Here is a 22,689-nt window from a genome sequence, read left to right as displayed (position 1 = left end):
ACAAGCATCAATTTATCAATATTTGTATTTATACACTTTTAGGACTGCATTTGTCACAACTCACAAAAGCAACACAGCCATTAGAGAGTTAGAATGTGTAGCACATTGTAAAGGAATACAAACAAGACCAAGACTGCAAATTCATAGGTAACGGACCTGTCCCGCTACCTTGGATCACTTTTCCCCAGAGCTGAAGATCTGAATAACTGCGTGAGAGTTTCTTTACGCTGTACAATATGGGCAAATAATATGACTGCAATTTTTTTAACAAATATTCCAAAATGCAATTTTACTTGTGATTTAGATCGAAAACTTTGTTGGAATCATATAAATAAAATGTGCATTCTGATTCTATGATTGGTGTTTGGCATGACAACGAATGAAAAAGCCAGATACAGTAGAAGTTGTGACAGGGTAGGAATCAAAGTGACTTTCACAGGGGACTCTTACATTTGAATGTTACATTCATGGCGTTAAAAAAAAAAAAGTGCAGCCTCTTGTGATATGGATACATGACAATTGTGCAGACCTGCTGTACACACACATCTGTGTGGTCTTCTCTCTGACAATCGTGAGTGATAATTCAAGTTTCACCAGTTTAACATTCATGCATCATCTCCATGCCAACCATTTGATCTCAATCAGTTTCATGGGGATATGCGTTTAGATCTTCTTGAGTTATACAGTGTTGTTTGGAAGTAGACTAGTGTGTTTATTATGGATCCCCATTACTGGGGTCCAGCAAAATTAAGGCAGTTATACATTTTTAAAAACATTACACTACACTTACAACAGCTTTCACAACATATTAAGTGTGTACCCTCAGGCCCCTACTCTACTACCACATATCTATAACACAAAATCCATGTGTACGTGTGTGTATAGTGCGTATGTTATTGTGTGTTTGTGTGTTACTGAACAGTAGTCTAGGTGCGCCAAAACTAGGGCCTGTAGGACCTGCCTTGTTGATAGTGCTGTTAAGAAACCAGAGCAGCTCTTTATTATGGACAGACATCTCCCCATCCTAGCTAGTGTTCTATCAATATGTTTTGAACATTAGTTTACAATCCAGGGTTACTCCAAGCAGTTTCTCCTCAACTTGCTCAATTACCACATGCATTACAATATTTAGCTGAGGTTTAGTGAATGATTTTTCCCAAATACAATGCTTTTAGTTTTAAATATTTAGGACTAACTTATTCCTTGCTACCCTTTCCGAAACTAACTGCAGCTCTTTGTTAAGTGTTGCAGTCATTTCAGTTGCTGTGGTAGCTGACGTGTATAGTGTTGAGTCATCCGCATACAAAGACACACTGGCTATACTCAAGGCCAGAGGCATGTTGTTTCGTAAAGATTGAAAAAGCAAGGGGCCAAGACAGCTACCCTGGAGAATTCCTAATTCTACCTGGATTTGTTGGAGATGCTTCCAAAAAAGAACACCCTCTGTGTTCTGTTAGACAGGTAACTCTTTATCCACAATATAGCAGGGGGTGTAAAGCCATAACACATACATTTTTCCAGCAACAGACTGATTGATAATGTCACACTGAAGTCTAATAAACCAGCCCCCACAATCTTCTTATCATCAATTTCCCGCAGCCAACCATCAGTAATTTGTGTAAGTGCCTTGCTTGTTGAATGTCCTTACCTATAAGCGTGCTTAAAATCTTGTCAATTTGTTTACTGTATCTGGACAAAAGTGTTTCATTTTTTATTTATTGAATATCCAAAACATACAATATAATTTGTAGTTGTTGAGCGGCTTCACTGCATCATACCAGCCATCCAACAGATTTCCATTCAGAGCGACACACAGAAGCATCCAGGGTCAAAGGACAGATCTACCACCAGGCCAAAAAACATGAACCCGAACCCTCCATGATCCCCCATAACTGTCCCTCAACCATTTGAGACACCTCACACAGTCACCCCCAAGAAGAAAGAAAATACAATGAATTCCATTCCCCACCCAAGAACCCCCCCAATGCACCATCAACCAAGAGAACTAAAGAGAAAAAAGGAAAAGACAAGAAAACAGCAAACAAACAAAAATAAAAGTAAAACAAAGGACATGACATGAACCGTAAAGGTAATAACTCTACTACCAATCTGTATTGAAGATTCAGGAAGAATTTTGTTCCTTTTTCTCCATATTCCATCCAGTTTGCTTTATTTTTGTAATAGATTACATTAGACCGTTCTGGAATAAGTTCCTCAGGTTCTTTTTGTTTTTTCTCTAACTTATTTTGTATCTCTGTAGTATCGTTTTTATTGCTATCTACCTGTACTATTAGTTCATGGATTTCCCTTGTTAGTCGTGTCTCTTTAGCCAGAAACTGCTTTTTGATTATTGATTCATATTTAATTGAATGACCCCAGAAGGTAGTGCATTTAAAAAGTATCCCAAACAATAAGGGGATTTGCTGAACCTATATTATACTGGAAAATTTCAGTTATAAATAATTTTGTCTTATTTTTAACTAAGTTGTCCTCCAGTAAACTTTGTAAAAAAAAAACGTTTTTATTTTCTTTGTAATACAATAAACTTTTACATTTCCAATATCCCCGTCCATGTGGAAAATGTATGCGTTATGTGAATGCCAATTAGATGATGATCCGATCGCAATCTCTTATTAAAACTTTTTTTTTTTTTTATCTTTTACGCAAGAGACAAGAAAGTAGTCAAGACGACTAGCTTGATTAAGTCTCCTCCATGTATATCTCACTAGGTCAGGGTGTTTTAGTCTCCAAATATCCACTATTTATAATGTGTCCATAATATTTGTGATTTCCTTAAAGGTGATGATAGTTTGTAGAGTTAATACCTTTACGGTTCATAGAGGCAGTTAACACTGTTTTAGTCTCCTACCATAATGGTTAGATTATTTGCTGCCTGTAAGTTCAATAAATTGGTATAAATGTCTTTGAAGAAGCATGAATCATCCTGATTTTGACCATATAGATTAATGAGCCAAATCACTTTTTTGTATTCATATTTAATATAATTAATATTTAATCTTCATATTAAAAAAGATCCACCTTCCTGGCGAATCATTCCTGATAATTTGCAAATTCAGATCGACATTTTTGTTAATTAATATCACACCCTTTGAGTTCCTTTGTCCATGACAGAAAATGATTTCACCCCGTTCCCTTTCCATGCAATTTCATCTAAGGATGTAGAGTGAGTTTCCTGTAAACAGTATATGTTATATTCCTTTTCTTTTAGCCATGTAAAGACTGATCTTTTTTTATAATCTGCTAAACCATTACAATTATAACTGGCTAGTTTACTAGAGTTGGTAACAGGTTGATTGGTCGGCTATTTGAGTCAGTAAAGGGGGCTCTACTATTCTTAGGTAGGGGAATAACCTTTGCTTCCCTCCAGGCCTGGGGGCCCACACTTTCGAGTAGGCTTCAATTGAAGATATGGCAAATAGGAGTGCCAATATCAGCCGCTAGTATCCTCAGTTATTTCCTCAGTAATTTCCCTTTCAAGTTGTAGACCCTTGTAGCTTGTCATTGTTGATAGACACTTTTTTCAACATTTCCACACTTACTTTAAAGAATTCAAAATTGCAATGCTCGTCTTTCATAATATGGTCAGATATACTTGGATGTGTAGTGTCAGTATTTGTTGCTGAAAAACTGAAAAATTGGGCGTGCAAAATTCTTCCCTGTCCCGACTTACAGCTGTAATCACAGCAAAAGGTGGCGCTACAAAGTATTAACTTAAGGGGGCTGAATAATTTTGCACGCCCAATTTTTCCGTTTTTGATTTGTTAAAAAAGTTTGAAATATCCAATAACTGTCGTTCCACTTCATGATTGTGTCCCACTTGTTGTTGATTCTTCACAAAAAAATACAGTTTTATATCTTTATGTTTGAAGCCTGAAATGTGGCAAAAGGTCGCAAAGTTCAAGGGGGCCGAATACTTTCGCAAGGCACTGTATATGGTTTCCAGTATACAGAGTCCAGTGAAGTACCTTTAGGGCCATCTTGGTGTCTGCTTGAGGGGGAGCGTACACAGCTGTGACCATAACTAACGAGAATTCACTTGGAAGGTAATATGGCCGGCATTTGATTGTGAATGCAAATGATTTGGGTGGATCCCAGTGTTTTGAATGAAGTACAGTGAGGGAATTTTAGAGCAGATGATGTTAAACTGTAGGATATGTTTTGCCTCGTAGTGTACCCTGTTGAGTTATGGCCACCTGAGACAAAAGCGACCATTTGCACAATCATGCTCATAAGAAATTAGGTGGTGTTTGTCTTTCCGTAACGCTACACTACGCTATTATATTCAGTTCTGTTGCAGATTTGGCAACACTGTTGTTTCTGAGAAATGTCCAGCGCTGCGCTGCAGTGTCATGATTTACATTAATTCACAGAAAGACTGCACTAACACATGGTTATATAAACAGTATTACACTTTTCATTTTCATGTAACCAAATTATGGCCAGCTAATAGCCTAACCACCGATCAAGCAACATTAGGAACTAAATGTTCAAATCCTGATGTTGCAGGATTATTTTGCTGCGACAATACTGGTCAAATTAACATCCTGCATCTGTATATAGAATACTATAATTATGTGATCTTGCAGACATTGATTCAGATCTGATCTAACTTTACAAAACGGGCACCATTCACCAGTCAGTCAGTCGCCTGTTCTCTGAACTGCCGAACGAGTAAAGAGGCGTAAAGTAGACAATTCCGCACAAGCAAAAACTTCAGACCTTAAGCTGTTGGGAAAAGAGATCCAGAAGTTGGATCCGCAGGAACTCCATAGAAACAAACAGTGCCTCATCAATAAGTGTAATTTTGGGGGTAAAAACCTATTCCTTCCTAACCCCTAAAGGGATTCAGTAGGAGCAGAATCGTTATCAACTTAAGCATTTACTGCATACACATCAGTAACCATGCTTATTGGGTCAAATAGGGGGTGATGCAAATCTATGCAGTCAGCCAACAGTATTGTACAACCATAACTAGTGATGAAATAGAATTCCAAGTTCCCTATAGTCTTTAATGTTTTCGTCATGTGGAATCAAAATTAAGATCAACACAAAAATTGAAGTTAGATTACCTGAGCGAAGCCCAACCATGATCTCTTCTCCATCCGATTCCTGAAGCATGATGTGGAATTATACACATGGCCCTGGAATACAAACACACTGATCCAATGTTAGAGTGCAATCCCAAACGCATAGCCAAATGGTCCCTTTCCAGATGATTCGATATGTACAGTTCATTCGGAAAGTATTCCGACTCCTTGACGTTTTACGTTATTTTTTTTTTCACCTTTATTTAACTAGGTAGTTCTCATTTACAACTGCGACCTGACCAAGATAAAGCAAAGCAGTGCGACACAAACTGAGTTACACATGGAATAAACAAAACGTACAGTCAATAACACAATAGAAAAAAAGAAAGTCTATATACAGTGTGTGAAAATTGCATGAGGTGGTAAGGCAATAAATAAGCCATAGAAGCGAAGTAACTGTTTAAAGTTAGTGAGGGAGATGTGTCTCAAACTTCAGTGATTTTTGCAATTCGTTCCGTCATTGGCAGCAGAAAACTGGAAGGAAAGGCGGCCAAAGTAGGTGTTGGTTTTGGGGATGACCAGCGTGTGCTAGGGGTGGGTGTTGTTATCGTGAACAGTGAGCTGAGATAAGGCGGAGCTTTACCTAGCAAAGACTTATGACCTGGAGCCAGTGGGTCTGGTGACGAATATGAAGCGAGGGCCAGCCGACTCGAGCATACAGGTCGCAGTGGTGGGTGGTATATGGGGCTTTGGTGACAAAACGGGTGGCACTGTGATAGAATTGTCTATCACAGTATTATTCTAAAATGTATTAAATCGTTTTTTCACCCTCATCAATCTACACACAATACCCCATAATGACAAAGCACAAACAAGTTTTTTTTTATTTTATAAAAAATAAAATAGCATTCAGAGCCTTTGCTCAGTAAATTACTGAAGCATCTCTGCCAGCGATTACAGCCTAGAGTCTTCTTGCGTATGACGCTACAAGCTTGGCACACATGTATTTGGGGAGCTTCTCCCATTCTTCTCTGCAGATCCTCTCAAGCTCTGTCAGGTTGGATGGGGACCGTCACTGCACAGCTATTTTCAGGTCCCTTCAGAGATGTTCGATGGGGTTCGGGCTCTGGCTGGGTCACTCAAGGACATTCAGAGACTTGTCCCGAAGCCACTCCTGCTTTGTCTTGGCTGTGTGCTTAGGGTCATTGTCCTGTTGGAACATGAACCTTCTCCCCAGTCGAGATCATGAGAACTCTGGAGCAGGTTTTCATTAAGGATCTCTGTACTTTGCTCCATTCATCGTTCCCTCAATCATGACTAGATTCCCAGTCCCTGCCGCTGAAAAACAACCCCATAGCATGATACTGCCACAAACATGTTTCACCGTAAGGATGGTGCCAGGTTTCCTCCAGATGTGACGCTTGGCATTCAGGCCAAAGAGTTCAATCTTGGTTTCATCAGACCATCGACTCTTGTGTCTCATGTTCTGAGAGTCCTTTAAGTGCCTTTCGGCAAACTCTAAGCGGGCTGTCATGTGCCTTTTACTGAGGAGTGGCTTCTGTTTGGCCACTCTACCATAAAGGCCTGATTGGTGGAGAGCAGCAGGGATGGTTGTCCTTCTGGAAGGTTCTCCCATCTATACAGAGGAACTCTGGAGCTCTGTCAGAGGGACCATCGGGTTCTTGCTCACCTCCCTAACCAAGGCCCTTCTCCCCCGATTGCTCAGTTTGGCCGGGCGGCCAGCTCTAAGAAGAGTCTTGGAGGTTCAAGATTCTTCCATTTAAGAAGAGGCAACTGTGTGCTTGGGGAACTTATATTATCAAATAAATTTTCTGTGTGTAATTATTAAATTAATCACGGAATTGTAATTAACTAGGAAGTTGGGGCACCATTTGAAAATGTTTATAGAGTTGCAATTTCCCAAATGTAACGCTTCAGATATTTTATTATCTTATCAATTACAGTCTTCTATTAATGTATTATTACATCAGTCTCATTCCTGAGCTTTGCAAACCCTTGGATATTATTACCCTCAATTATTGATTTACTAACTAACTAATCAATCACAGAATTACACACACACACACACAGACTAGTTATTCATTGGTTACTGACATGATACACTGAAAATCCCTAGTGGGCTAAGCCGGTATGACGGCTTGGTCGACAAAGGGGTGGGGCCAGCTCAAGAGGGGGTGGACCCCATAAAAACACTACACTCATGGAAATGCTTATACTTTGAACATGAACAACCGCTCATTCGACAATAAATTGCAATTTACTTTTTGTGTAATACTTTCAACCCTTTTTCATGATGTCCAATTGGTAGTTACAGTCTTGGAACCCCTGACCAAATCACAGTGACAAGCAGGAACACCAGTAGCCATAACAAACCGACTACACCAAAGTGCAATATTTCTGCTCATATGCAATATTTCTGCTCATTGATTAATGAGTAGCTTTAAGACCACAGTACATTATTGATTAACATACACACACACACACACACACACACACACACACACACACACACACACACACACACACACCCACACACTTACACACAAATAATATATACACAGTTTGGGGTTAGATGAGGAGCAGGGTCACAGTTGAAGTCGGAAGTTCACATACACTTAGGTTGGAGTCATTAAAATTAATTTTTCAACTAGTTTTGGCAAGTCGGTTAGGACATCTATTTTGTGCATGACACAAGTCATTTTTCCAACTGTTGTTTACAGACAGATTATTTCACTTATAATTCACTGTACCAATTCCAGTGGGTCAGAAGTTTACGTACATTAAGTTGACCGTGCCTTTAAACAGTTTGGAAAATTCCAGAAAATGATTTCATGGCTTTAGAAGCTTCTGATAGGCTCATTGACATCATTTGAGTCAATTGGAGGTGTACCTATGGATGTATTTCAAGGCCTACCTTCAAACGCAGTGCCTCTTTGCTTGACGTCATGTGTATCTTGTATGCACATGGATTAGTTTGTATTGACTGCTATATGAGTGTAATAAATCACACTTGAAAAAAGCACTCAAGTAGACACCCACATGTCATCCCACCCTACCTACCCTGACGGTGCCACTGTAGCCGGAGCCCACTTTGTAGAGGCCATCCTTGCAGAGCAGGTAGAGGAAAGAGCCGTCGGTCTGCAGCAGGCAGCGCTCATCCGCATTGACGGTCACCTCCTTCAGTACCCACTTGTTCATCAGTGCCGCCCGCTTGATGCCGTTGCCGAACCAATCTTGGATCTGGATCTTGCCCACCAGCACGGCCTGCACGCTCCTCTGTAGCGCGTTCAGAATGGTCGGCACCTGGGACGAAGGTGAGGGAAGAATAAAGATGAAGAATTCATGGAAATTAACTAGAAGAGAAAATGAAAGGACCGTTTTGGCTGCTTTAAGTGTGGAGTGTTTTGTAGAAAGGTCTGGTTTGAAATCAGGGCTCCAGAGTGCGACTATTTTAGGGTTGTCTCCCCAAAAAATGTATCTTGGTCGACCAAGAGTCGTCTGTTCTTTCGACCAATCGATTGGTCTGCATTGTTAAACGGGTATTTTTCCATATATTCACACATCCTGTGTTTTAATCAATTCAACTAAAGTCAGCAAAAAAAGAAAGTTCCACAGACATGTGACTAAACAGAAATGGAATAATGTGTCCCTGACCAAACGGGAGGGTCAAAACCAAAAGTAACAGTCACTATCTGGTGTGGCCACCAGCTGCATTAAGTACTGCTGTGCGTCTCCTTCTCATGGACTGCACCAGATTTGCCAGTTCTTGCTGAGAGATGTAACCCCACTCTTCCACCAAGGCCCCTGCAAGTTCCCGGACATTTCTGGGGGGAATGGCCCTAACCCTCACCCTCCAATCCAACAGGTCCCAGATGTGCTCAATGGGATTGAGACCCGGGCTCTTCTCTGGCCATGGCAGAACACTAACATTCCTGTCGTGCATGAAATCACGCACAGAACGAGCAGTATGGCTGGTGGCATTGTCATGCTGGAGGGTCATGTCAGGACAAGCCTGCAAGAAGGGTACCACATGAGTGAGGAGGATGTCTTCCCTGTAATACACAGCGTTGAGATTGCCTGCAATGACAACAAGCTTAGTCTGATGATGCTGTGACACACCGCCCCAGACCATGACAGACACTCCACCTCCAAATCCATCCCGCTCCAGAGTACAGGCCTCGGTGTAACGCTCAATCCGACCATCACCCCTAGTGAGACAAAACCACGGCTCGTCAGTGAAGATAACTTTTTGCCAGTCCTGTCTGGTCCAGCGACGGTGGGTTTGTGCCCATAGGGTGCTGGTGAGGACCTGCCTTTACAACAGGCCTACAAGCCCTCAGTCCAACCTCTTGATAGGGTTAATCTCCTAAACTCCATTTTCTCCTTACCGTACCTGCAATATCAGAACAAACCCCTTTCCATCCAGCAAATGAATTTATCCTTTGAATTCTATACATAAATGTGAAATATTTGTAATTATTAATGTAAAACAAGTATCGTATTCTGAAAGTATCTTGAAATGGATTGGTCCAAAGCGCTGGAAAGCTCTATCTGTCCCAACGATATTGCGGATAGTCTGAGCACTGATGGAGGAATTGTGCATTCCTGCTGTAACTCGGGCAGTTGTTGTTGCCATCCTGTACCTGTCCCACAGGTATGATGTTCGGATGTACCGATCCTGTGCAGGTGTTGTTACGTGGTCTGCCACTGCAAGGACGATCAGCAGTTTGTCCTGTCTCACTGTAGCGCTGTCTTAGGCATCTCACAGTATGGCATTGCAATTTATTGCCCTGGCCACATCTGCAGTACTCATGCCTTGTTGCAGCATGCCTAAGGCACGTTCACGCAGATGAGCAGGGGCCCTGGTTATCCTTGTTGTGGTGTTTTTCAGAGTCAGTAGAAAGGCCTCTTTAGTGTCCTGAGTTTTCATAAGTGACCTTAATTGCCTACCGTTTAAGCTGTTAGCGTCTTTACGACCGTTCCACAGGTGCATTCATTGTTTACAGTTCATTGAACAAACATGAGAAACAATGTTTAAACCCTTTACAATGAAGATCTCAAGTTACTTGGATTTTTACGAATGATCTTTTAAAAGATATGGTCCTGAAAAAGGGATTTTTTTTTGTTGCTGAGTTTATATTCACTGAGCTTGTCTATTGCTTTAAGCACACAGTTTGATTAAATAATTAAGACGCACAAATGACGAGAGGGACTCCGAACAGAAATTAATTTGATTGTGCTGGGCCAGACTCAGACTTTGTGCGTTGTGTAAAAATAAAGACAGTGAGTGACTGACTAGCACCCGTTGTCGCTCTCTCCTCCCTGCTGCAGCAACCACCACAGATCAAAGTGTTTATTCCTCTGTCCGTGCTGCTGAAGCTACAACATAATTACAGCCATTTAACTTTTTCCCCCTTATTTTACCAGGTAAGTCGACTGGACACATTCTAATTTACAGCAACGACCTGGGGAATAGTTACATGGGAGAAAAGGGTAGATGAACAATCCAATTGTAAGCTGGGGATGATTTGGTGACCGTGATGGTATGAGGAACAGATGTTATAATTTAGCCAGGACACCAGGATTTTATTACTTTTTTTAAACTTTTTTTTATTTTATTACTTTACTTTATTTAACCAGGTAGGCAAATTGAGAACAAGTTCTCATTTACAATTACGCTGGCCAAGATAAAGCAAAGCAGTTCGACACATACAATGACACAGAGTTACACATGGAGTAAAACAAAAATACAGTCAACAATACAGTATAAACAAGTCTATATACGATGTGAGCAAATGAGGTGAGATAAGGGAGGTAAAGGCAAAAAAAGGCCATGGTGGCAAAGTAAATACAATATAGCAAGTAAAACACTGGAATGGTAGATTTGCAGTGGAAGAATGTACAAAGTAGAAATAAAAAATGTTGTAGTTCGTTCCAGTCATTGGCAGAAGAGAACTGGAAGGAAAGGCGGACAAAGAAATCATTGGTTTTGGGGGTGACCAGAGAGATATACCTGCTGGAGCGCGTGCTACAGGTGGGTGATGCTATGGTGACCAGCGAGCTGAGATAAGGGGGGACTTTACCTAGCAGGGTCTTGTAGATGACATGGAGACAGTTTGTTTGGCGACGAGTATGAAGCGAGGGCCAGCCAACGAGAGCGTACAGGTCGCAATGGTGGGTAGTATATGGGGCTTTGGTGACAAAACAGATTGCACGGTGATAGACTGCATCCAATTTGTTGAGTAGGGTATTGGAGGCTATTTTGTAAATGACATGGGATTAACGGGATTAATGAGATTAACACCCTACTCTTACGTTAAGTGCCATAGGATCTTTAGTGACCACAGAGAGAGTCAGGACACCCATTTAACGTCCCATCGGCAAGATGCCCTGGGGCATTGGGATATTTATTTTTTATTTTTAAATCGACCATAGGAAAGGGCCCTACTGGCCCTACAACACCACTTCCAGCAGCATCAGGTCTCCCATCCAGGGACTGACCAGGACCAACCAATCTTAGCTTCAGAGGCAAGCCAGCAGGTGGATGCAGGGTGGTACGAAGCTGACTGAAAAGTTCTGTAACCAAAATCCTTAATTTGTTTAGGAAAAACATTCCCTATTCCTAAAACCCATGCTCTCTTTAAAATGTACAGTGGTTCTTCCTTTAAAAGTGGAGTCATACTGCAGCACAACTTGAGGCGTAATTGTATGGCATGTTAGCATGCTTAACGTCATATTTTACGGTCAGCAATTGTTGCCATTAATGCTAGTTTGACCACTAGAGGGCATCTTTGAGCAGTTATTGAAATGACACAGCTGTAGGCCTAAGAGTCCTGTTTACTGTAGATGTTTTAGCGTAACTTACTTATTGGCATAAAGAACTACTACAATATACAGTAAGTATATCAATCAATGATTCATCTGTGCATGACATCACACAGCATACAAATCATCCATGTCTTTAAATACAGTCAAGCATTTTAGTTCAACTAAATAAAGGAAGCATTTAATTTAACAATGAATAAACCGCAACATCTCGGCTACAGCGATTGAATTCACAAATGCAGTTGACCGTTTTAAATATTGGCTGTACTAGAGACTAACATTTTTGGTATTAATGTTCCTTAATATTATGGTGTTTCTATTAGAGGTAGACTGATTAATAGTTTTCAAGTTTTCATAATCAGAAATCGGTATATTTGGACACCTATTTGGCCATTTATTTATATTTTTTATTACCTTTATTTAACTAGGCAGGTCAGTTAAGAACACATTCTTATTTTCAATGACGGCCTAGGAACGGTGGGTTAACTGCCTTGTTCAGGGGCAGAACAACAGATTTTAAATCAGCTCGGGGGATTCAATCTTGCAACCTTACAGTTAAATAGTCCAACGCTCTAACCACCTGCCTCTCATTGCACTACACGAGGAGCCTGCCTGTTACGCGAATGCAGTAAGCCAAGGTAAGTTGCTAACTAGCATTAAACGTATCTTATGAAAAACAATCATAATCACTAGTCAACTACACATGGTTGATGATATTACTAGTTTATCTAGCGTGTCCTGCGTTGCATAGAATCGATGCGGAGCGTATCGTTGCTCCAATGTGTACCTAACCATAAACATCAATGCCTTTCTTAAAATCAATACACAGAAGTAGATATTTTTAAACCTGCATATTTAGCTCAAAGAAAGCCAGGTTAGCAGGCAATATTAACCAGGTGAAATTGTGAGACTTCTCTTGCGTTCATTGCACGCAGAGTCAGTGTATATGCAACAGTTTGGGCCGCCTAATTTGCCAGACTTTTACGTAATTATGACATAACATTGAAGGTTGTGCAATGTAACAGGAATATTTAGACTTATGGATGCCATCCGTTAGATAAAATACGGAACGGTTCCGTATTTCACTGAAAGAATAAACGTCTTGTTCGAGATGATAGTTTCCGGATTCGACCATATTAATGACCTAAGGCTCGTATTTCTGTGTGTTATCATGTTATACCTAAGTCTATGATTTGATAGAGCAGTCTGACTGAATGAATGCTTACAAGCCTGCTGTTGCCTACCATCGCTCAAACAGCACTTTCGTGCAATTGCCAGCAACTGTTTATGACTTCAAGCCTATCAACTCCCGAGATTAGGCTGGTGTAACCGATGACAAATGGCTAGCTAGTTAGCGGGGTGCGCGCTAATAGCGTTTCAAACGTCACTCGCTCTGAGACTTTTAGTAGTTGTTCCCCTTGCTCTGCAAGGGCCACAGCTTTTATAGAGTGATGGGTAACGCTGCTTCGAGGGTGGCTGTTGTCGTTGTGTTGCTGGTTCGAGCCCAGGTAGGAGCGAGGAGAGGGACGGAAGCTATACTGTTACACTGGCAATACTAAAGTGACTATAAGAACATCCAATAGTCAAAGGTTAATGAAATAGAAATGGTAGAGAGAGAAATAGTCCTATAATTCCTATAATATCTATAATTTACCTGGGAATAACCCTAACCCTAACCCTATAATAACTACAACCTAAAACTTCTTACCTGGGAATATTGAAGACTCATGTTAAAAGGAACCACCAGCTTTCATATGTTCTAATGTTCTGAGCAAGGAACTTAAACGTTAGCTTTCTTACATGGCACATATTGCACTTTTACTTTCTTCTCCAACACTTTGTTTCTGCATTATTTAAACCAAATTGAACAGGTTTCATTATTTATTTGAGGCTAAATTGATTTTATTGATGTATTAAATTAAGTTAAAATAAGTGTTCATTCAGTATTGTTGTAATTGTCATTATTACAAATAAAAAAAAGCCGGTATCGGCTTTTTTTGGTCCTCCAATAATCGGTATCGGTATTGAAAAATCATAAATCGGTCGACCTCTAGTTTCTATTCCATTAAAAACAAAAATGCCTATGTAGGCCTCAGGGCTCTCTGTGTATTTTTAAGGGCCAGCCATGCTGCCCTGTACAGATCCAATAGCGATTTCCCAAGTCCCTTTTTGTGGCACCTGAATTAACAGTAGTCTAGGTGCGACAAAACTAGGGCCTGTAGGACCTGCCTTGTTGATAGTGTAATAAGGCAGAGCAGCACTTCATTATGGACAGACTTCTCCCCATCTTAGCTACTGTTGTATCAATATGTATTGACCATGACAGTTTACAATCCAGGGTTACTCCAAGTAGTTCAGTGACCTCAACTTGCTAAATTTCCACATGATTCATTACAAGATGAAGTTGAGGTTTAGGGTTTAGTGAATAAATGGTCCCAAATACAATGCTTTAGTTTTGGAAATTGTATCCAATTGGTAGTTACACTTGTCCCACCTCTGCAACTCCTGTACGGACTCGAGAGCAGTGCGTCCTCAGAAACACAACCCAGCCAAGTCGCACTGCTTCTTGACACAATGCCCACTTAACCCGGAAGCCAGCCGCACCAATGTGTTGGAAAAAACACAGTACACCTGGCGACGGTGTCAGTGGTTTGGGATTAGTGGGACTATCATTTGTTTTTCAACAAGACTATGACACAACACACCTCCTGGCTGTGTAAGGGCTATTTGACCAAGAAAGAGAGTGATTGAGTGCTGCATCAGATGACCTGACCTCCACAATTCCCGACCTCAACCAAATTGAGATGGTTTGGGATGTGTCGGACCACAGAGTGAAGGAAAAGCGGCCAACAAGTGCTCAGCATGTGTGAGAACTCCTTCAAGACTGTTGGAAAAGCATTCCAGGTGAAGCTGGTTGAGAGAATGCAAATGGTGGCTACTTTGAAGAATCTCAAATATAAAAGATATTTGGATTTGTTTAACACTTTTTTTGGTTACTACATGATTCCATGTGTGTTATTTATTTACCTGGAATGCTTTGGGGCGGCAGGTAGCCTAGTGATTAGAGTGTTGAGCCAGTAACCGAAAGGTTGCTAGGTCGAATCCCCGAGCTGACAAGGTAAAAATTTGTCGTTCTGCCCCTGAACAAGGTAGTTAACCCACTGTTCCTAGGCCGTCATTGTAAATAAGAATGTTTTAACTGACTTGCCAAGTTAAATAAGATTTCATAGTTTTGATATCTTCACTATTATTCTACAATGTATAAAATTGTAAAAATAAAGAAAAACCCCTGAATGTTCTAAAACAGGCAGGCTCAAGCAAATACTCAAAAGTATTTGAAAGAAAATAAGTACTATTTAAACACAGCTCTGTGCCCCTGCTAAACTGCTAAATATTTAGTCCGGGTAGCTATTGGTTAACTATTTTACTATCTGCATTGACCCTTTTTGAACTAACTCTTTTGACCCATCACATACGCTGCGGTTACTGTTTGTCTATCCTGATGCCTAGTCACTTTATCCCTACTTATATGTACATATTTACCTCAATTACCTCGTACCCCTGCATATCGTATAAAGGCAAGTTATAATTCCTCATTGTGTATTTATTCCTTATTATTTTTCTATTGTTTCTCTTTTTCTCTCTCTGTTGTTAGGAAGGAGCTGCAAGTAAGATGTTAGTTTACGAAACGTGTAAAATGTGATTTGTAGCCGATGTGAAATGGATAGCTAGTTTGAAGTGCACGCTAGTAGCATTCATTCATCCCTCTGAGACCTTGGAAGTAGTCGTTTCCCTTCTACGGATTTTATGGAGCGATAGCTAACAATGATTCATGTGTGACAGTTGTTGATGTTTAATTTATTCCTTATTTTACCAGGTGAGTTGACAGAATACATTCTCATTTACAGCGACCTGGGGAAAGTTACAAAACATAGTAGAAATAAATAGATAACATAAATTTGTAAGCAAGCAAAACAATAAACAATTAAGATGATTAAATCTTATCAATTAAATGATGCATAGAATCATAAGAAACAAACACATTCTTCCTTGAAAAGGTCCTCACACAGATGTGCTCAGTGTCCCTAGTTCATGCACAGGTTGGGGCAAGGATTGGGATAGAAATAACGCTCTGCCAGGAAGTCTTGTCTAGTGTTGATTGTGCATAGGTGTGGGCAATTAGGGATGTTTGTAGTGGCGATACAGCCCTTTGGTGTTATTATACTTGGGAAAACGTACCTATTAACCACACTTCTATATTTTTTTTTGTATTTATAATAACTTTACTGTTTAATGTTTCAACCAATTGATCTGCATGTTTTATTCCGAAGTTATTGACAGTGTGTAAGTTCCCACTAGTGGCCAATTTCAAAGCTGCAACAAAACTTGTGTTGAGGCGACCCGCAGATAGTCTTTTGAATTTTTTTCATACTTTATGTAAGATTATGAGAGTCATGTGCTGATATGCACATTATAGCATTAATTACTATTTCTTGCCAATTTGAAATATGGGTTTTTCATGCTAGCAGCTAGCATGCCAGTCACACAGTAACAACATAACTTGGTGAACTAGTTTGAGGCATTCACAGCTTACATTTTTTTATGCATCTTATTTTACTGTTAAATTAACCTTTGTACACTGAGTGTACAAAACATTACGAACACCTGCTCTTTCCATGACAGACAGACAGAGGTGAATACAGGTGAAAGCTATGATCCCTTATGTCACTTGTTAAATCTACTTCAATCAGTGTAGAAGGGGAGGAGACAAACTGCTGGGCCTCGATGGAACCCACCTTCAAACTAATGAGCAGTCATTTTGACTGCAACAATCAAACGGTGTAATTAATAAATTTCATATACAGTGGGGAGAACAAGTATTTGATACACTGACGATTGTGCAGGTTTTCCTACTTACAAAGCATGTAGAGGTCTGTAATTTTTATCACAGTTTGGAAGCACATCAGTGCACTGTTGAATTGGAGCCTTTTCCTAGACCATGTTGCTGTGTGCATAATAGCAAGATTAACCAACATGTTGGTGTTGAGAACAATGCCGGAGGAAGCAGCAGAATGAGGAAATTTGAAAAATGCCTTTGCCTTATTGTCTACGAAAAGTGAGGAGAGGAAACCTGAACTTAATTAGGCCTATAATCAATAACCTAACTGTTAAATGTGCATCGCTTTTTAAAACATCAATGTATTTTCAAAAATAAGACCGATCCTACTTCTGTTGCCTGTTTGAGTGTTTGTTTAACAGTGCAGTTAGATAGCAATAATTTAAGCTGTCTGCCAATATCAGATATGTCTATGTCCTGGGAAATGTTCTTGTTACTTACAACCTCATGCAAATTGCCTACGTTAGCTCAACGTCCCGCAGGGGACCCACCGATTCTGAAGAAGTTTTAAAGAGCCATCTAATATTAGACAATTATGTGACCCGATTCAGGAAACTAGGTGTATGTCACAGCAAGTCACAACTTCACAGGAGAGCCGTTTGAAAGTAAAAAATATTTTTTTCATCAAAATGCGTTTTTTGGCTGAAATGCCTTCTTGACTATGTGAACTTTCATGTGTCTTAATAACAAACTTGTATCCAATCAGTAAATACAATTGTTGGTTAAGCCACAGAGAAAGCGAGCAACCTTCCCACTAGCCAGGATTGGCTGAGATAATGAGTGGGCTGAACATGCCGAGAGAGGAGTTCGGATTGGTCTGCCATAGAAGCTCGTCAGTCTGTGTGGATAATTCTGTCAAACTCGGCTTTTTTTTTTTTTACTTTCTGGAGGATCAAGTTTTTAAATTAGTGGAATTAGAGTATGATAGCTAAAGAGATGGAGAAAACACCTGTCTCCGGATTACGTCTTCAAACTAAGGGCTACCGTGGCATGACATTCCTGACAGGGAGACGCGTCCATGCACGATGATGTATATAGGTAAGATAGCTAGCTACCTTTTCTGATATTACACGTTTTCTAATTTTGACAAAGTGGTTTCATTTCAAGCTAAAGTGTATTGTTAGCTAGCTAGCTAGCAACGTTAGGTGGCTGGCTCCCTAGCTGATATAATTTGTTTCCAGAGCCGTTTGCTGTTCTAGTTACCTAACATTAAACATGGTTGGTTAGCTTCCAGCACTGTGGCACTGTTCATTGTTGATTAACTAGCTAACGTTAGCTAATGTTGTGACGTGTGTGAACTTACACTTTGTTTACCAAGCTAGCTATATGTCTTATGCTAAAGTGTACTGTTAGCTAGCTAGCTAGCTAATGTTAGCTGGCTGGCTCCCTAGCTGACGTTATTATTAGTTTCCCAGAGCCGTGTGCTGTTCAAGTTAGAGCCTAATGTTAGCTAGCTAACATTGAACATGGTTGGTTAGCTCCTATTGTTGACACTGCTCATTGTTTAACTAGCTAATATGGCCGGTGTCAGTAAACGTCTGCAAAAAAGCTTGGTTCGGCTGTTTTCATGCTGTTTTCATGCTATCCAGACGTAAACAATTCACCGGCCAGAGCGTCAAATGGGCTCTTTAAGAGAGAAACAAGATTGGTGGGGCTAATGCTGAATGGGTGTAGACAAAGAAGAGCTCTTCACTAGATAGCAAAACATTCAAAAGGCGATTTTACAAGTAGATCAACTTTCAAAGCAGAAATACTTTCCCATTGTTCCTCAAATGCAATGTATGCTATACCATTTTGTAGCTCTGAGTCCTTCTTTCTAATGTAAAAAAAAACACTATTTCAAATGTTGCTACATAAGACCGAATCCAGGTGGTGAGTCACACTGGCTTCTCCCTGAATCCACACATCCGTCTGAAGGTGACTCTTTATCCACTGTGTCTGGTCCCAGGCTCACAGCTGGCTTCGCCCTGAAACCACACATCCATCTGAAGGTGACTCTTTATCCACTGTGTCTGGTCGCAGGCTCACAGCTGGCTTCTCCCTGAAACCACACATCCATCTGAAGGTGACACTATCATTTGGAACCACACAATTACCAGGTGGACAGTAGACCTCTAAAAGCAAGAGGAAATCAACAAGATCCACAAGCTGGCAGCTGATTTACTTGCATGACGCAGGACTCGATAGGAGAGAGTGACTGAAACAGGACTGCGATAGGAGAGAGTGACTGAAACATTCACACCTCCATTAATTTAGACATGGATAGTCTAATAGCTCAGCTAGGTGTGAACAATCCCGCAATTTGTGCTACAGTTTAGACTACCGATAGATGCTGCGGGTCAGTCAGAGTTGAGTCCGATTGTAAAGTGTAGCTTAATGCCAAAAAAGGGCCAACTTGCAATGTTTCCGATGCTTAAGTACTATAAAGTTGTACATTTCTAACTCAATATCAAGCAATGTGTCTAACTCTGCATTATAATACAACTTATTTTTTACGAAAGCCAGGAATGAGTAGAGTGATGTTCCTGCTTCTGTTGCCTATTTCAGTGTTTATTTAATATCCTACCGATTCTGTAATCACCAAACCTCATGCAACAGAAAAAGGTCTAATAAAGCAATTTCACAAATCCGTCTGCTTTCAAACTTTGCTATGGGAGTGACAAAATGTATTACAATTAAGGGGAATATTCAGAGGTGGAAACTTTCCGTGAGAATATATGGGAATTAGAGGGGAATATATACAAATTAATACCATTTAAATATAGATGTTTTTTGTATTGGATATATTTACAATATATGGAAACAGAAACAGAAACCTTATCATATGTAGACATCATTAAATCCTTACAATATGAATAAAAAAACAATTTAGTCACGAATTGAACTTGAATTAAATGAATTGACTCTTCACATTGGATGATTTCACTGAACAACAAAAGAGAAAATTGAATGATCCATCGCATCTCCCAAAAACGTTATCAACATACGTTGCTTTGCGAAAGCATTCACCCTCGCTTGGCATTTTTCCTATTTTGTTGCCTTACGACCTGGAATTAAAATATATTTATTACACAACACTTTGAAGACGCAAAATATTTTTTATTGTGAAACAAACAAGAAATAAGACAAACTGAAAACTTGAGCATGCTTAACTTTGGTTGTCTTCCTCTCAGGCGTCCATGTCTTCTCCCTGGACGTCAATATCCACCTCTTGAACATCAGGCTCTGAGGCCTCAGCTTGACTGTCACTTTCCAACCTTGTTGAGGATGGCTCATTGTCAGGCTCAAAAAGACTCAAATTTGCCCAGATAGCCACCAATTTTTCAACCCTTGTATTGGTCGGCCTGTTGTGTGTGCGTTCCCAAACAAGGACTAGTTGTGCTTCGTGGCGGCTGATGTTGGTGGGATTTGGAGGATGATGGAGACAACAGGAAAGAGCCTCAGATCCACAAAGTCCCTTCCACCAGGTGGCTGATGAGATATGTTGGCACGACTGTCATATTGCGTCTCCATCCCAAAGCCCTTGCTTGGAAGTGTACGTCGCTAGACTGCCAAGAACCTTTCCCTCATCCAGGCGAGACACAGCAGTGATGAAACCATAGGCTTTGTTGATCTCTGCGCGAGACAGGATGCTCTTGCCAGCATACTTGGGGTTCAACATGTACGCTGCAACGTGTATGGGCTTCAGAAGTCTTCGCTTTTTGATGCTACAAAACTGCAGTTTTGAAATACAACAGTGAAGTGGGCAGGGCAGTACGGATTTCTTCTCTTACATCTGCAAGCAGAGTCTTGCAGAGTTTCAGGCTGCTTACCACTCTCTCCCAAAATACATGATACAAGAAATTGTTAACAAGTTAGAAAGGATTTAAACACACTTTGCTGTAGGCTACTATTTACTAGTTAACAAAAAAATCATGCATGTCATAAAATATATTCCCCCCATCCAATATTGTAATAAAAACATACCTGAAAGCATGTAGTCCTTGGCTCAGACAGTTTAGTAGTGTGGGCTCAATAGCATCTCATTAGGTTCACTGTCATAGGATACGTTTTTGATGAATTTAAGCAAAATTCCCAAAATTCCAGTGTAACATCCTATGGAAATTGTCATGAAAAATTTCAGAAATTTACCAAAATGTTTGACCCTTTGCAAACCCTAATTACAATTGAATTTGAATTAACTGAATGATGAGGATGAAGAAGAGTAACAATTTAAAACAATGCTCTTTCTCTGTCAAGCGTGCACACTACATTGTCTACATTGTCAGAAGAAGCTGTAGCTGGACCATGGAAGACGCATATAGACGCATATACAGTATTTGTTCATAAAATAATTAACTCTTTCAAAATGCAGATGTTTATTTCAACTACATCTCAGTTACATTTCAGTTGCACTTCCCCCCAGCTCCACGACTACGGGTAAAACCTTGCTGAGATGATCAATGTATTTGTTGCGTTGTTGTATCGTCAGTTTCTCAATCCAAAACGGCAGAGTCAGATGGAGAAGGATGTGGTGTGGGTGAACGGATGATCTCCGCATGTGTATTTCCCACCGTAAAGCATAGAGTTGGTGGTGTTATGGTGTGGGGGTGATTTGCTGGCGACACTTTGTGATTTATTTAGAATTCAACGCACACTTAACCAGCATGGCTACTACAGCATTCTGCAGTTATACGCCATCCCACCTGGTTTGCGCTTTGTGGGACTATCATTTGTTTTTCAACAGGACAATGATCCAACACACCTCCAGGCTGTGAAGGGCTATTTGACCATGAAGGAGAGTGATGGAGTGCTGCATCAGATGACCTGGCCTCCACAATCCCCCGATCTCAACCAAATTGCTATGGTTTGGGATGATGGATTGATTCCATATGGAACGCATGGACCAGTTTGGATGAATGTGTTATTTCATAGTTTTGATGTCTTCACTATTATTATACAATGTAGAAAATGGTAAAAAGAAAAGAAAAAACTTTTGACCGGTAGTGTAGGTCTCCTAATCCATCTGGATGAGGGGGCGGGGTCGTACTTCTAGGATGCGTGTGTTGTCTCACCTATATGGGGTGCTATGGGTAGGTATAGTCTATGTCTAACCTGTGTGAGTTGGGTTGTACGTATAGGATGTGTGCTGTGTTAACTTAAATGCATGGAGAGGTATGGGGCAGGTTTAACCTGTGTCTAACCAAGTCTAACCTCAGTGGGGTTGTATAGGAAGTGTGTTGTGTCGTTTAGTGTTGTGCCACGTTGTCTCACCTGGATAGTTTGGCAGGTGTGACTGCCGTTGTTGGTGAGGATGGCGGAGACGGCCTGCAGGGTCTTGCCCGTGTCTCCCCAGGACACCACCAGGCTGAAGAGGCAGGCGCAGGAGAGGGCGGTGAGGGCCTGCCCCGTGGGGTCATTCATCCCTGTGCTGCGCACCGTTGTCTCCAGCAGCAGGTGAAACAAAGACTCTGTAGTGAGGAGACAGAGGGTTAGAAAAGGCTGTGTGTCTGTAATATGTGTGTGCATACCTGTGTCTGCAAAATGTGTGCACACCTATGTCTGCACAAGTGCGTGTGAGTGGGTGTCTATTTAGTAGTAAAACAAGGTAAATTCTCCCTCGTGGGGACATTTCCCATGTCCCCATGAGGACAAAGGCTATTTTTTAAGCTCATGGTTTAGGGTTACAATTAGGGTTACAATTAGCATAAGGAGTTAGGTTTAGGGGTTGGGTTACGGAGTATGTTTAGGGAAAATAGGAAATTCATTTTAGAGCCTCACGAGGAGTGAAAAACATACCGTGTGTGTGTGTTCGTAAATATAAGCCTTCTACAAACCTAAGGCCCACTAATAATACAAATACTTCAAAAAAATAACCTGCCTGTTTGCAGCAATCACTTATCTGGCTTTCAAGTCAGT

At 40.6% G+C, this 22,689-nt stretch overlaps 1 protein-coding gene across 1 annotated transcript in view; it reads right to left on the bottom strand.

Annotated features, from left to right (window-relative positions):
- The window catches only part of LOC139380072 (E3 ubiquitin-protein ligase MYCBP2-like), a 275,571-nt gene that overhangs the window by 206,232 nt on the left and 46,650 nt on the right, over positions 1-22,689 (bottom strand). The window contains exons 5-7 of the mRNA XM_071122535.1: positions 22,045-22,241; positions 8,130-8,372; positions 5,091-5,162 (exon numbers count right to left, since the gene is read on the bottom strand). Coding sequence (XP_070978636.1) covers positions 5,091-5,162; positions 8,130-8,372; positions 22,045-22,241 — 512 coding nt within the window. The remainder of the gene's footprint in view (positions 1-5,090; positions 5,163-8,129; positions 8,373-22,044; positions 22,242-22,689) is intronic.

The sequence above is a fragment of the Oncorhynchus clarkii genome, chromosome 22, assembly GCF_045791955.1.
Source record: "Oncorhynchus clarkii lewisi isolate Uvic-CL-2024 chromosome 22, UVic_Ocla_1.0, whole genome shotgun sequence".
Lineage (NCBI taxonomy): Eukaryota > Metazoa > Chordata > Actinopteri > Salmoniformes > Salmonidae > Oncorhynchus > Oncorhynchus clarkii.
This window is presented reverse-complemented; position numbering and strand designations above follow the sequence as displayed.